Source organism: Anomaloglossus baeobatrachus, chromosome 1 (genome assembly GCF_048569485.1).
Source record: "Anomaloglossus baeobatrachus isolate aAnoBae1 chromosome 1, aAnoBae1.hap1, whole genome shotgun sequence".
NCBI classification, from domain to species: Eukaryota; Metazoa; Chordata; class Amphibia; order Anura; family Aromobatidae; genus Anomaloglossus; species Anomaloglossus baeobatrachus.
In genome coordinates this window covers 337,458,155-337,472,639 of record NC_134353.1, presented here as the reverse complement: position 1 = coordinate 337,472,639, position 14,485 = coordinate 337,458,155, and the positions used below count along the sequence as shown (strand labels likewise).

General features: G+C 50.5%; 1 protein-coding gene across 2 annotated transcripts in view; it reads right to left on the bottom strand.

Moving 5' to 3' along the window:
* Positions 1 to 14,485, bottom strand: part of LOC142292385 (protein regulator of cytokinesis 1-like) — a 135,256-nt gene that overhangs the window by 43,501 nt on the left and 77,270 nt on the right. For both annotated transcript variants that reach the window (XM_075337732.1, XM_075337722.1), the window contains exon 5: positions 11,393 to 11,563. In XM_075337732.1, coding sequence (XP_075193847.1) covers positions 11,393 to 11,563 — 171 coding nt within the window. The remainder of the gene's footprint in view (positions 1 to 11,392; positions 11,564 to 14,485) is intronic.

Below are 14,485 nucleotides of genomic sequence, written 5' to 3'. Positions count from 1 at the left end.
TATAGTGGCAATTAGTGGTCATAACCATGGATACCTAAGCTACTGCAAATGTCCTACATGGGGTAAGCAACATAGCTAATCAGGAGGACTATACTACATTTCTAATATTATTACACCTGCTACATATTGGGAAAATATCTTGGAGATGGGAATGCCTCTAATAAGGATCTCAGTCAGCCATAAGATTTGCAATAAGTTACGGGGCCATGGTTACATGATGAATGGGAGGATTACTCCAGATCCCCTCCCCATCTAGTCACCGACTGATTACATAGCGCAAGTAGAGTGTCTAAGGCCCTGTGCGTACTAGAAAATAGAAGTTTCTTAAGAAAAATCTGCAGGTCCTGAAAGATTTCTGCACCAGCGGCAAACAAAAATAAAAAAAAAAAAAACGCACCAAAATCCGCATGGGTTTTGTTGCGGTTTTTCCGCGGGTTGGTACATGTGTTTTAATGCATTCAATGCAATAAAGCACATTGGAAAAAAAAAAAAAAAAAAAAAAAAAAAAAGTAGGTCATTTCTAGTGCCGAGCGGACCCGGACTGTAAACGTCCGGATACGCGCGGTTTTAGCGCAATCCCCGGGCTGGACGATCCGGAATCGGCAATTAATAAAAATGTTAAAAAACAATAAATAAATGAGCGTTTCATACTTACCAGACTCTGTCATGGCGGCACACTTGCTTCCGGGTCGCGCTTTCACTTCCTGTGCACGCAGTCACACTGCTTTCCCCGCCCACCAGCCGTCCTCTCAGCTGTAATTGGTTCCTGGCTGACGCGCCCCCATCTTGTGACAGTATCTGCCGTGCAGTCATCGCGGCCCAGTAATAGGCTGCTAGGCTGCACTCAGAGCTGGCAGCCGTGCTCTATGGCTGTTCACTCTGACATGTAGCAGAGCTGGATGTGTCTCCGCTGGATCTCGTGTGGATTACGCCGGAGGGCTGTGGTGGGATAATAAAGTGGTGAAGGAGGAGGCTGCATTTCTACTTTATTCCAAATGAAGGGAATTTTGTTACTTACCGTTTTTTCCTTTTCTTCTAGCTCCAATTGGGAGACCCAGACGATTGGGTGTATAGCTACTGCCTCCGGAGGCCACACAAAGCATTACACTAAAAAGTGTAAGGCCCCTCCCCTTCTGGCTATACACCCCCCGTGGGATCACGGGCTGCTCAGTTTTAGTGCTAAAGCAAGAAGGAGGAAAGCCAATAACTGGTTTAAACAAATTCAATCCGAAGTAACATCGGAGAACTGAAACCGTTCAACATGAACAACATGTGTACCCGAAAAAAACAAAAATCCCGAAGGAAACAGGGCGGGTGCTGGGTCTCCCAATTGGAGCTAGAAGAAAAGGAATTTACGGTAAGTAACAAAATTCCCTTCTTCTTCGGCGCTCCATTGGGAGACCCAGACGATTGGGACGTCCAAAAGCAGTCCCTGGGTGGGTAAATTAATACCTCAAGTTAGAGCTGCAAAACAGCCCTCCCCTACGAGGAGGCAACCGCCGCCTGCAGGACTCTTCTACCTAGGCTGGCATCCGCCGAAGCGTAGGTATGCACCTGATAATGTTTGGTGAAAGTGTGCAGACTCGACCAGGTAGCTGCCTGGCACACCTGTTGAGCCGTAGCCTGGTGTCGTAATGCCCAGGACGCACCCACGGCTCTGGTAGAATGGGCCTTCAGCCCTGATGGAACCGGAAGCCCAGCAGAACGGTAGGCTTCAAGAATTGGTTCCTTGATCCATCGAGCCAGGGTGGATTTGGAAGCCTGCGATCCTTTGCGCTTACCAGCGACGAGGACAAAGAGTGCATCCGAGCGGCGCAGGGGCGCCGTGCGGGAAATGTAGATTCTGAGTGCTCTCACCAGATCCAACAAATGCAAATCCTTTTCATACCGATGAATCGGATGAGGATAAAAGGAAGGTAAGGAGATATCCTGATTGAGATGAAAAGAGGATACCACCTTAGGGAGAAACTCCTGAATCGGGCGCAGCACTACCTTGTCCTGGTGAAAAACCAGAAAGGGAGCTTTGGATGACAGCGCTGCCAGCTCGGATACCCTCCGAAGAGACGTGACCGCTACCAGAAAGGCCACTTTCTGTGAGAGTCGAGAAAGTGAAACATCCTTCAGAGGCTCGAAGGGCGGCTTCTGGAGAGCAACTAGTACCCTGTTCAGATCCCATGGATCTAACGGCCGTTTGTACAAAGGGACGATGTGACACACCCCCTGCAGGAACGTGCGTACCTGAGGAAGTCGTGCTAGACGCTTTTGAAAAAATACCGATAGCGCCGAGACTTGCCCTTTAAGGGAGCCGAGCGATAAGCCTTTTTCCAAACCAGATTGCAGGAAGGAAAGAAAAGTAGGCAATGCAAATGGCCAGGGGGACACTCCCTGTGCCGAGCACCAGGATAAGAAAATCTTCCACGTTCTGTGGTAGATCTTAGCAGACGTGGGCTTCCTAGCCTGTCTCATGGTGGCCACGACCCCTTGAGATAATCCTGAAGATGCTAGTATCCAGGACTCAATGGCCACACAGTGAGGTTCAGGGCCGTAGAATTCAGATGGAAAAACGGCCCTTGTGACAGTAAGTCTGGCCGGTCTGGTAACGCCCACGGTTGGCCGACCGTGAGATGCCACAGATCCGGATACCACGACCTCCTCGGCCAGTCTGGAGCGACGAGCAGGACGCGGCGGCAATCGGACCTGATCTTGCGTAGCACTCTGGGCAAGAGTGCCAGAGGGGGAAACACATAGGGCAGCTGGAACTGCGACCAATCTTGCACTAAGGCGTCTGCCGCCAGAGCTCTGTGATCGCGAGACCGTGCCATGAAGGTTGGGACCTTGTTGTTGTGCCGGGACGCCATTAGGTCGACGTCCGGCCTTCCCCAGCGGCGACAGATTTCCTGAAACACGTCCGGGTGAAGGGACCATTCCCCTGCGTCCATACCCTGGCGACTGAGGAAGTCTGCTTCCCAGTTTTCTACGCCGGGGATGTGAACTGCGGATATGGTGGAGGCCGTGGCTTCCACCCACATCAGAATCCGCCGGACTTCCTGGAAGGCTTGCCGACTGCGTGTTCCGCCTTGGTGATTGATGTATGCCACCGCTGTGGAGTTGTCCGACTGAATTCGGATCTGCTTTCCTTCCAGCCACTGCTGGAAGGCTTGTAGGGCAAGATACACTGCCCTGATTTCCAGAACATTGATCTGAAGGGTGGACTCCTGCTGAGTCCACGTACCCTGAGCCCTGTGGTGGAGAAAAACTGCTCCCCACCCTGACAGACTCGCGTCTGTCGTGACCACCGCCCAGGATGGGGGTAGGAAGGACCTTCCTTGTGATAATGAGGTGGGAAGAAGCCACCATTGAAGAGAGTCCTTGGCCGTCTGGGAAAGGGAGACTTTCCTGTCTAAGGACGTCGACTTCCCGTCCCATTGGCGGAGAATGTCCCATTGAAGTGGGCGCAGATGAAACTGCGCAAACGGGACTGCCTCCATTGCTGCCACCATCTTCCCCAGGAAGTGCATGAGGCGTCTTAAGGGGTGCGACTGGCATTGAAGAAGAGAGTGCACCCCTGTCTGTAGTGAACGCTGCTTGTCCATCGGAAGCTTCACTATCGCTGAGAGAGTATGAAACTCCATGCCAAGATATGTTAGTGATTGGGTCGGTGACAGATTTGACTTTGAAAAGTTGATGATCCACCCGAAAGCCTGGAGAGTCTCCAGCGCAACGTTCAGGCTGTGTTGGCATGCCTCTTGAGAGGGTGCCTTGACAAGTAGATCGTCCAAGTAAGGGATCACCGAGTGTCCCTGAGCGTGCAAGATTGCTACCACTGCTGCCATGACCTTGGTGAAAACCCGTGGGGCTGTCGCCAGACCAAATGGCAGGGCTACGAACTGAAGGTGTTCGTCTCCTATAACGAAGCGTAGAAAACGCTGGTGCTCTGGAGCAATCGGCACGTGGAGATAAGCATCTTTGATGTCTATTGATGCTAGGAAATCTCCTTGAGACATCGAGGCAATGACTGATCGGAGGGATTCCATCCGGAACCGCCTGGTTTTCACGTGCTTGTTGAGCAGTTTTAGGTCCAGAACAGTACGGAAAGAGCCGTCCTTTTTTGGCACCACAAATAGGTTGGAGTAAAAACCCTGACCTCTTTCCTGAAGAGGAACAGGGATCACCACTCCCTCTGCCCTTAGAGCGCACACCGCTTGCAGAAGAGCATGGGCGCGGTCGGGATGTGGGGAAGTTCTGAAGAACCGAGGCGGAGGACGAGAACTGAACTCTATCCGGTACCCGTGAGACAAAATGTCTGCTACCCACCGGTCTTTGACTTGTGGCAGCCAGATGCCGCAAAAGCGGGAGAGCCTGCCACCGACCGAGGATGCGGAGAGAGGAGGCCGAAAGTCATGAGGCAGCCGGCTTGGAAGTGGTTCCTCCGGCTGCTTTCTTTGGACGTGAGTGAGTCCGCCAGGAATCTGAGCTCCTCTGCTCCTTCTGAGTCCTTTTGGACGAGGAGAATTGGGTCCTGCCCGAACCTCGAAAGGACCGAAATCTCGACTGTCCCTTCCACTGCTGAGGTTTGCTTGATCTGGGCTGGGGTAAGGAAGAGTCCTTACCCTTGGACTGTTTAATGATTTCCGCCAATTGCTCACCAAACAACCTGTCTTGAGATAATGGCAAACTGGTTAAGCATTTTTTGGAAGCAGAATCTGCCTTCCATTCCTTTAACCATAAGGCTCTGCGTAAAACCACCGAGTTGGCGGACGCCATTGACGTACGGCTGGTAGAATCCAAGACCGCATTGATAGCGTAAGTCGCAAACATTTGTGAGGTTAAGGACGTCACTTGCGGCACTGATGGACGTATGATCGAGTCCACCCGCGCCAGACCAGCTGAAATAGCTTGGAGTGCCCACACGGCTGCGAATGCTGGAGCAAACGACGCGCCGATAGCTTCATAGACAGATTTCAACCAAAGGTCCATCTGTCTGTCATTGGCATCTTTAAGTGAAGCCCCATCTTCCACTGCAACTATGGATCTAGCCGCAAGCCTGGAGATTGGGGGGTCCACCTTTGGACACTGGGTCCAGCGTTTGACCACGTCAGGGGGAAAGGGATAACGTGTATCCTTAAGACGTTTGGAGAAACGCTTATCTGGATAAGCATGGTGTTTCTGGACTGCTTCTCTGAAGTCCGCGTGGTCCAGAAAAGAGCTCAATTTACGTTTGGGATACCTAAAATGGAACTTTTCCTGCTGTGCTGCTGCCTCCTCCTCTGGAGGAGAAATATCCAGCAGTCTATTGATGGCCGCTATAAGATCATTCACCATGGCGTCACCATCAGGGGTATCCAGGTTTAGAGTGGTCTCAGGATTAGACTCCTGATCGCCTAATTCTGTCTCATCATACAGAGAATCCTCTCGCTGAGACCCTGACCAGCGTGATGACGCCGAGTGTCTCTCCCAGCGAGCTCGCTTAGGCTGCCTGGGACTGTCGTCCGAGTCAGAGCCTTCAGCCTGTGATGCCTGGGACCCCCTTGGAGCACGGATTAGATCCAACTGAGGGGGACCGGGGAACATTGAATCAGCAGTGCCCATGGTCTGAGTGACCGGCCTGGACTGCAAGGTTTCTAGAATTTTTGTCATAGTCACAGACATCTTATCAGCAAAAACTGCAAACTCTGTCCCCGTCACCGGGACAGGGTTCACAGGCGTCTCTGCCTGGGCCACTACTAGCATAGGCTCCGGCTGACGAAGTGGCACAGGGACCGAACATTGCACACAATGGGGGTCAGTGGAACCTGCCGGTAGATCAGCCCCACATGCGGTACAGGCAGCATATGAAGCCCGTGCCTTGGCACCCTTGCTTTTTGCGGATGACATGCTGTTGTCTCCTCAGAGCAATATAGGGGTATAAGCCAAGAAGCGACCGTACAGTGCAATATATATATATATATATATATATATATATATATATATATATATATGTACAACAAAAGTACACAAAAAACAACACTGTGGCACTAGTGGGGTCAGCACTTAGGTGCTGCTTACCGCCCGCTTAATAGCGGGTGTGTGGTCGCCAGAATCCCCTGTCTGGGTCTCCCAGGGCTATGTCCGTTCTCCAGCTCAGACTGCGTGCAGGAATGGCTGCCGGCGTCCTGTGAAGAGGGGCGGGCCAGGGGCGTGCTGCAGACAAAGAGCGGGAACTGGCTTCCCACTGTGCCCAGTGAGGGGGCTGGAGTATGTAAATAAGACTCCAGCCCTCGGCGCTGACTATTGAACAGCGTCTCTCCCCTTCCCTGACTACAAGATGTATGAGAAAAACGGGTTTGATGCTGCGCTAAAAACCACAACTCCAGGGGATTTGATGAAATCCTTTTCTTTATTTGCACGGGTCAACGCGTTTTTTCTCATCTCACAGTTACACCCGCCTTTTTTTTCTCTACTCTGAGAACTCCACGTGGCGATTAGTCACTGGTCTTCTGACGTCATTCCTGTTGCTTGTTCATTACTATATATCTCACTGTGTGCAGCAACATGTGTTATGCTGTTCTTTTTTGCTTTGTATTGTCCTGATGAAGAAGGCGGCTGAGCCTTCGAAACGCGTTGACCCGTGCAAATAAAGAAAAGGATTTCATCAAATCCCCTGGAGTTGTGGTTTTTAGCGCAGCATCAAACCCGTTTTTCTCATACATCTTGTGATCTACTTTCCCATCGGGGCTGCAGCTGACCACCATATGCACTTTCTGCCTAAATGCTCGCAGAGGAGTTGTGCCTGTCACAACGGAAACAGGTGAGTACCTGTCTCTTTACATTTTAATCTCTTGTCCACCAGATAAGACCCTATTTTGCGCTTTCTTCCTCCACAGTTTTTTCCTGATATCCCTTCCCTGACTGACAGGGCTGGGGGCGGGAACGAACGTGACTAGGCCGCAGAAGCCGGGGACTAGATTTATAAGCGCTGCCGTCGTAAAAGCACGGTCGGCGCGAAGTCCCCGGCGCACCACAAGTCTCAGCCGCGCCGCAGGGCGGCCGGCGCTGTAGTTCCCCACACATACACTCACTCAGCTAAGCTGCAGTGAGTAAAACCCAGGCGCGCAGCGCTACTGTCCCCGGCGCACTAGAACACCCAGCAATGCTGGAGTGTGTCTGTGCCTGTCCGTACGGGGACACAGAGTACCTGAATGTTGCAGGGCCTTGTCCCTGACGGTACCCAGCTCCGTATCCAGCAGGATCTCCGGGTCTGTGGACGGAGCCCGGCCTCAGAGTCTGGAGGCCGGTAAGATCCCACTTCACCAGAGCCCTCAGGGGGATGGGGAAGGAAAAACAGCATGTGGGCTCCAGCCTCCGTACCCGCAATGGGTACCTCAACCTTAACAAACACCGCCAACAAAAGTGGGGTGAGAAGGGAGCATGCTGGGGGCCCTTTAATATGGGCCCTCTTTTCTTCCATCCGATATAGTCAGCAGCTACTGCTGACTAAACAGTGGAGCTATGCGTGGATGTCTGACCTCCTTCGCACAAAGCTTGAAAACTGAGCAGCCCGTGATCCCACGGGGGGTGTATAGCCAGAAGGGGAGGGGCCTTACACTTTTTAGTGTAATGCTTTGTGTGGCCTCCGGAGGCAGTAGCTATACACCCAATCGTCTGGGTCTCCCAATGGAGCGCCGAAGAAAAAGGATTTCTCTGTGTCTTGTTTATTTACTGTAATTTGCAGGTTTGTGATGCGGGTATCTCACAGACGCCCTTGCCATCACAAACCTGGGGTTTAGTAACAGTCATGCACTGTTATTAACCCTTGCTATTACCTTGATTGCCACCGCACCAGGGCAATCAAGATGAGCCGATATCGCACCGGAATGGCCACATCTAACAGATGCGACCATACCGGGCGGCTGCGGGTTGAGGATGTACCAGCCCCCGGCCGGGGTTATCATGGCTGGGAATGAAAATTGGGGGGACCGCACGTCGTTTTTTTTATTTATTTAAATTTAAAAACAAAAAAAAAAAAACAAAAAAAAACGCATGCGGTTTATCTTAGGCAGCAGTCACAGTGAGGGACTCCCACAAGTGTGACATCACAGCACAGCCGCACACACATCTGACAGGAGAGTGCATGTGTTTCTAGGTACATGCACGCTCATGTTCAGACAGGCGTCAAAACACTGCGATTTTTTGCCAGGAGGTGTAGATTGGATGCAGAAATATGGTGTAAAAATCACAGCATCAAATTTGCATCCCTTGGCCACCAAAAAAAAAACAAAAAAATAATTGCCACATGTGGAAATTTGGTGCTGAAAGTTGGTGCAGACGATTTCAAACACCAAATGTGCACCTCTTGGCAAAAAAAAAACGCGGCAAAAATCGCAGAAAAATAACTGCGGCAAAAAACGCGGCATAAAAATTGCGTTAAAACACCGCGATTTTTTGCCAGGAGGTGTAGATTGGATGCAGGAATATGGTATAAAAATTTCAGCACAAAATCTGCATCTCTTAGCCAAAAAAACTGCGATTTTTTTGCTAGGAGATGCAGGTTTGTGAACTCCGTGACCTACACCTGAGGTCAGGTTACCTGCGATCACAGATGAAAGATCGTGGGAACTTCCAGCTGTGACCGCAAATGACCTGAGTGATGTCACCGCTCAATGCAGAGCTCATTCATTCTCTGGTGCTCACAGAGAGCGGTCGGTCGTGCCGCTCTGTGATATTCAGATGTAGCAGAGCTGAAGCGGCGTGGGACTTCTCCTGTGGATTATGTCAGAGCTGCAGGGTATTTGGGGGTTAATAAAGTGGTGAAGGTGGTGTTTTGTATTTTATTCCAAATAAAGGATTTTTCTCTGTGTCTGTATTTATTTACTGTCATTTACAGGTTTGTGTGATGCAGGTAATCTGATAGACGCCTGCACCATCACACAGACCTAGGGTTTAGCAGCAGCTATGTGTCGCTATTAACCCCTGCTATTTCCCCAACTGGCACTGCATCACGCCAGCGGGAAGAGCCGGTATTGTACACCGGCATGTCGTATCTAACAGATGCGACATACCGGACGGCTGCGGGCTGAGGATATACCAGCCCCGGCCGGCGTTATGGCTGGATGTGAAGATTAGGGGGAACCGCACGTCTTTTTTTTTTTTTTATTTTCACTGGAGTCACATGTGCGAGGGGTTCACGCGAGTCTGCCATGGCAGCACCCGGCAGCCTCACACGTGTGACTCCGGGCACTGTATACACAGCAGATACTCCGCGACGGCTGAGGCTGCAGCAGAGCGCTATAACTGTGCTGCCGAGTGTTTACTACTGTGAACTGACCGACAGACTGTACTGCTTTCCCCGCCCACCCTGTGATTGGTTGCAGTTAGCTGCCACGCTGCCACTCAGGATGGGGGCGTGTCTAGCTGAAAGCAACACGCGTCGGTGGGCGGGGAAAACCATGAATATTGAATTGTCGGCTCCGGAAGGTAACAACATGACCCGGAAGGAGTGTGCCGCCATGACAGCGCCTCGGTGAGTATGCCGCGCTCGCTCCTAGCCCCCTAGCCCCTCCACAAACGTTTTTACCCTCCGGATTCCAGTCCCATTCACTTATATGGGCACCGGATTCCGGAGCGGATTCTTTTTTAAATCTGTTAGCGATCCGCCGGCCCCGGATTATTGGCCATTCGATCAGCTCTAGTCATTTCCTTCTGAGATAGAGGGAGGGATAGATAGAGGGAGGGATAGATAGAGGGAGGGATAGATAGATAAATCAATAGATAGGGACTCTATTGATTGATCTGTCCTCTATGAGGACACACTGCAGTTCTGACGAGCTGTAATGTGTTCACATTACCGACCATGAGAAATGACCTGTGGTTACCCCTGCATCTTCGTTACGAGGCTGCATTAAGTACAGCGTGTCAGACTCGGCTGCCGCAGTCTGCAAGCATCGTGGGACCTGCGTGGATTACGCCGGAGCGGTGTGTTGGGAGGGGTTAATAAAGGGGTGAAAGAGGGGGCTTTTTTGCTATTTTATTTAAAATAAAAGGATTTATCGGTGTGTGTGTGTGTGTGTGTGTGTTTATGTATATATATTTATTCACTGTACTTACGGGTTAATCATGGCAGCGGTCTCAGACGCTGAGTGATCCGCTGACATTAACTCATTAAATTATTACCTGGATTGTCACCGCATCACGGCAATCTGGAAGAGCCGGGGATACGCCGGGACTGTCGCATAATGGATGCGACAGTCCCGGGGCAGCTGCGGGCTGATATTCTTGGCTGGGAAGGGGGGCATTAACCCTGGCCCTCCTCAGCCAGAGAATACCGGGCCGCCGCTGTGTGTTTACCTCGACTGGACGGTAAAAATACGGCGGAGCCCGCGGTTTTTTTTTATATGTACGTTTGATTTCTAGGTGTATTCTATATGTCTGTGTGTGAGTGTGATCTGTGTGTGTTTACTCTCTGCTCCGCTTCCTCTTCCTGTCATAATGACATCACTTCCCTGCAAACCGCAGGCAGTGATAATCATTTGTCCCGAAACACGCGAATAACGCAGGAAAACACAATGAACCGCACAGAATTTGCTGCCTGCGTTATTCCCTGCGGGATTTCACAATTACATTACAGTCAATGGAGTGAAATCCCGCAGCTATCTGCGGAAAAGAAGTGACATGCAATTCTCTTTGCTGCGGAAATCCCGCAGAGAAACATGCAGCTGGTAAAATCCGCCTAGTGCGTACAGCTGCTGAATCACTGCAGAAAGGTTATGAACATTTTCTGCAGCAAATCCACGGGTAATCCGTGGGAAATTCCATCTAGTGCGCACAAGGCCTAAAGCTAATTTTACATTTAGTCACCAATCGTCAAGCAGCAGAAAGGGACCATTTACAATGCAGTAAAAGGATGCAATATAAAGATTGTGATGGTCTTCAGCAACAATCGTCGGCACCCAGCAATCACATTCACAAGTGCACCGATACACAGAAGGAATGACGCACCCACCACCTCTTCCGGTGAGTCATAAATGCTGCTGTCAGAGACAGAGCGGCATTCAACAGGTTAACTGCTGCGGGTGGAGAGCACCGAAAATCTAAATGGCAGAAAACTTCAAATGGTAAATGAAGAATCACAAAGCTGATTTCTTCACTAAAAGGTATCATTTTGATCATAACGCCGTGTCTATACTTTACAAAATCATACTGAAAGGTTCTCTAAAGCATTTGACAATAGCATTTAAAGCTAAAAATTGTGACCATAAATGAAGTAGACAACCATTTGGGTTACGGATTTTATAAGAAAACTTTCTATGGCTAAGCTAACAACCTATTCGGATGAATGGACTCCATTTTCAGCGGCAGAATTTTCTGCAACAGAATACGCGACCTGAGAATTCGGACTAATGTACATACAACAAACCTGTGTTTTCAGAACCGTAAGCGCTTTATTATTTTCTAGTGTCAGGAAGAAAGCATCATCATCGTCACAAATGGCATCTTGTTCTAGAGAGCTCTCAGGTTGACGCCCTATGTCATCCAAACACTGGCGGATCTCAGCTCTGAGGATGGAAAAGGCTTGAAGACGTGTTCTCTATGAGGAAAATATTTAAGCTGCAGGTTAAAGGAATGGTCTGGTTTACAAAACCTAGTTTCAAATGCTGTTCGGGTATGTACACATTGAGATTTTACATTTTATTTATTTTTATCATGGATTTTGAAGAAGATCGGCCCGAAAAGCCACATCAAAGTGAATTGCAAAAAGGATTTCAAGTGGTTTTTCCATGCAGATCTGGAGCAGTTTAAAATAAAGGCAAAAAACCCCCAAAACTCCATGTGAACAAACTCTTAGAGAACAAAGAGGGTGCCATTTAGTTCAGGTCCCTCATCATTAGCCACAATGTCTCCAGGTGACCTGACATTTTGGGGATAATACAATGCTTTTTTTTTTTTTTATTAAAGTCAGTCTGTTCAAGAAACACACACACACACACACACACACACACACACAGCACCTACACACACACACAGCACCTATACACACACACACAGCACCTACACAGCACCTACACACACACACAGCACCTACACACACACACAGCACCTACACACACACACAGCACCTACACACACACACACACACACAGCACCTACACACACACACACACAGCACCTACACACACACACACACAGCACCTACACAGCACCTACACACACACACTGCACCTACACACACACACTGCACCTACACACACACACACTGCACCTACACACACACACACTGCACCTACACACACACACACTGCACCTACACACACACACACTGCACCTACACACACACACACTGCACCTACACACACACACACACTGCACCTACACACACACACACTGCACCTACACACACACACACTGCACCTACACACACACACTGCACCTACACACACACACTGCACCTACACACACACACACACACAGCACCTACACACACACAGCACCTACACACACACACAGCACCTACACACACACAGCACCTACACACACACACAGCACCTACACACACACACAGCACCTACACACACACAGCACCTACACACACACACAGCACCTACACACACACACAGCACCTACACACACACAGCACCTACACACACACACAGCACCTACACACACACAGCACCTACACACACACACAGCACCTACACACACAGCACCTACACACACACACAGCACCTACACACACACAGCACCTACACACACACACAGCACCTACACCCACACACAGCACCTACACACAGCCACACACACAGCACCTACACACACACACAGCACCTACACACACACACAGCACCTACACACACACAGCACCTACACACACACAGCACCTACACACACACACAGCACCTACACACACACACAGCACCTACACACACACACAGCACCTACACACACAGCACCTACACACACAGCACCTACACACACAGCACCTACACACACAGCACCTACACACACACACACACACCACCTACACACACACACACACCACCTACACACACACACACACCACCTACACACACACACACACACACACACACACACACACCACCTACACACACACACACACACACACACCACCTACACACACACACCCACACACAAGCACCTACACCCACACACACCACCTACACACACACACACACACACACACACACACACACACACCACCTACACACACACACAGCACCTACACACACAGCACCTACACACACAGCACCTACACACACAGCACCCACACACACAGCACCCACACACACAGCACCCACACACACAGCACACACACACACACACACACAGCACCTACACACACACACACACCACCTACACACACACACACACACACCACCTACACACACACACACACACACCACCTACACACACACACACACCACCTACACACACACACACACCACCTACACACACACACAGCACCTACACACACAGCACCTACACACACACACACCACCTACACACACACACACACACACACACCACCTACACACACACACACACACACACACCACCTACACACACACACACACACACACACCCACACACACCACCTACACACACCCACACACACCACCTACACACACACACACACACACACACCCCCTACACACACACACACACACACCACCTACACACACACACACACACAGCACCTACACCCACACCCACACACAGCACCTACACCCACACACAGCACCTACACCCACACACAGCACCTACACCCACACACAGCACCTACACCCACACACAGCACCTACACCCACACACAGCACCTACACCCACACACACCACCTACACCCACACACACCACCTACACACACAGCACCTACACACACAGCACCTACACACACACACAGCACCTACACACCCACACACACCACCTACACACACACACACACACACACACCACCTACACACACACACACACAGCACCTACACACACAGCACCTACACACACAGCACCTACACACACACACACACCACCTACACACACACACACACACACACCCCCACACACCACCTACACACACACCACCTACACACACACACACACACACACACAGCACCTACACCCACACACAGCACCTACACCCACACACAGCACCTACACCCACACACAGCACCTACACCCACACACAGCACCTACACCCACACACAGCACCTACACCCACACACAGCACCTACACCCACACACAGCACCTACACACACCGCACCTATACACACAGCACCTATACACACAGCACCTACACACACACAGCACCTACACACACACAGCACCTACACACAGCACCTACACACACACACACACACACACACACACACAGCACCTACACACACACACACACAGCACCTACACACACACACACAGCACCTACACACACACACACACACACACAGCACCTACACACACACACACACACACAGCACCTACACACACACACACACAGC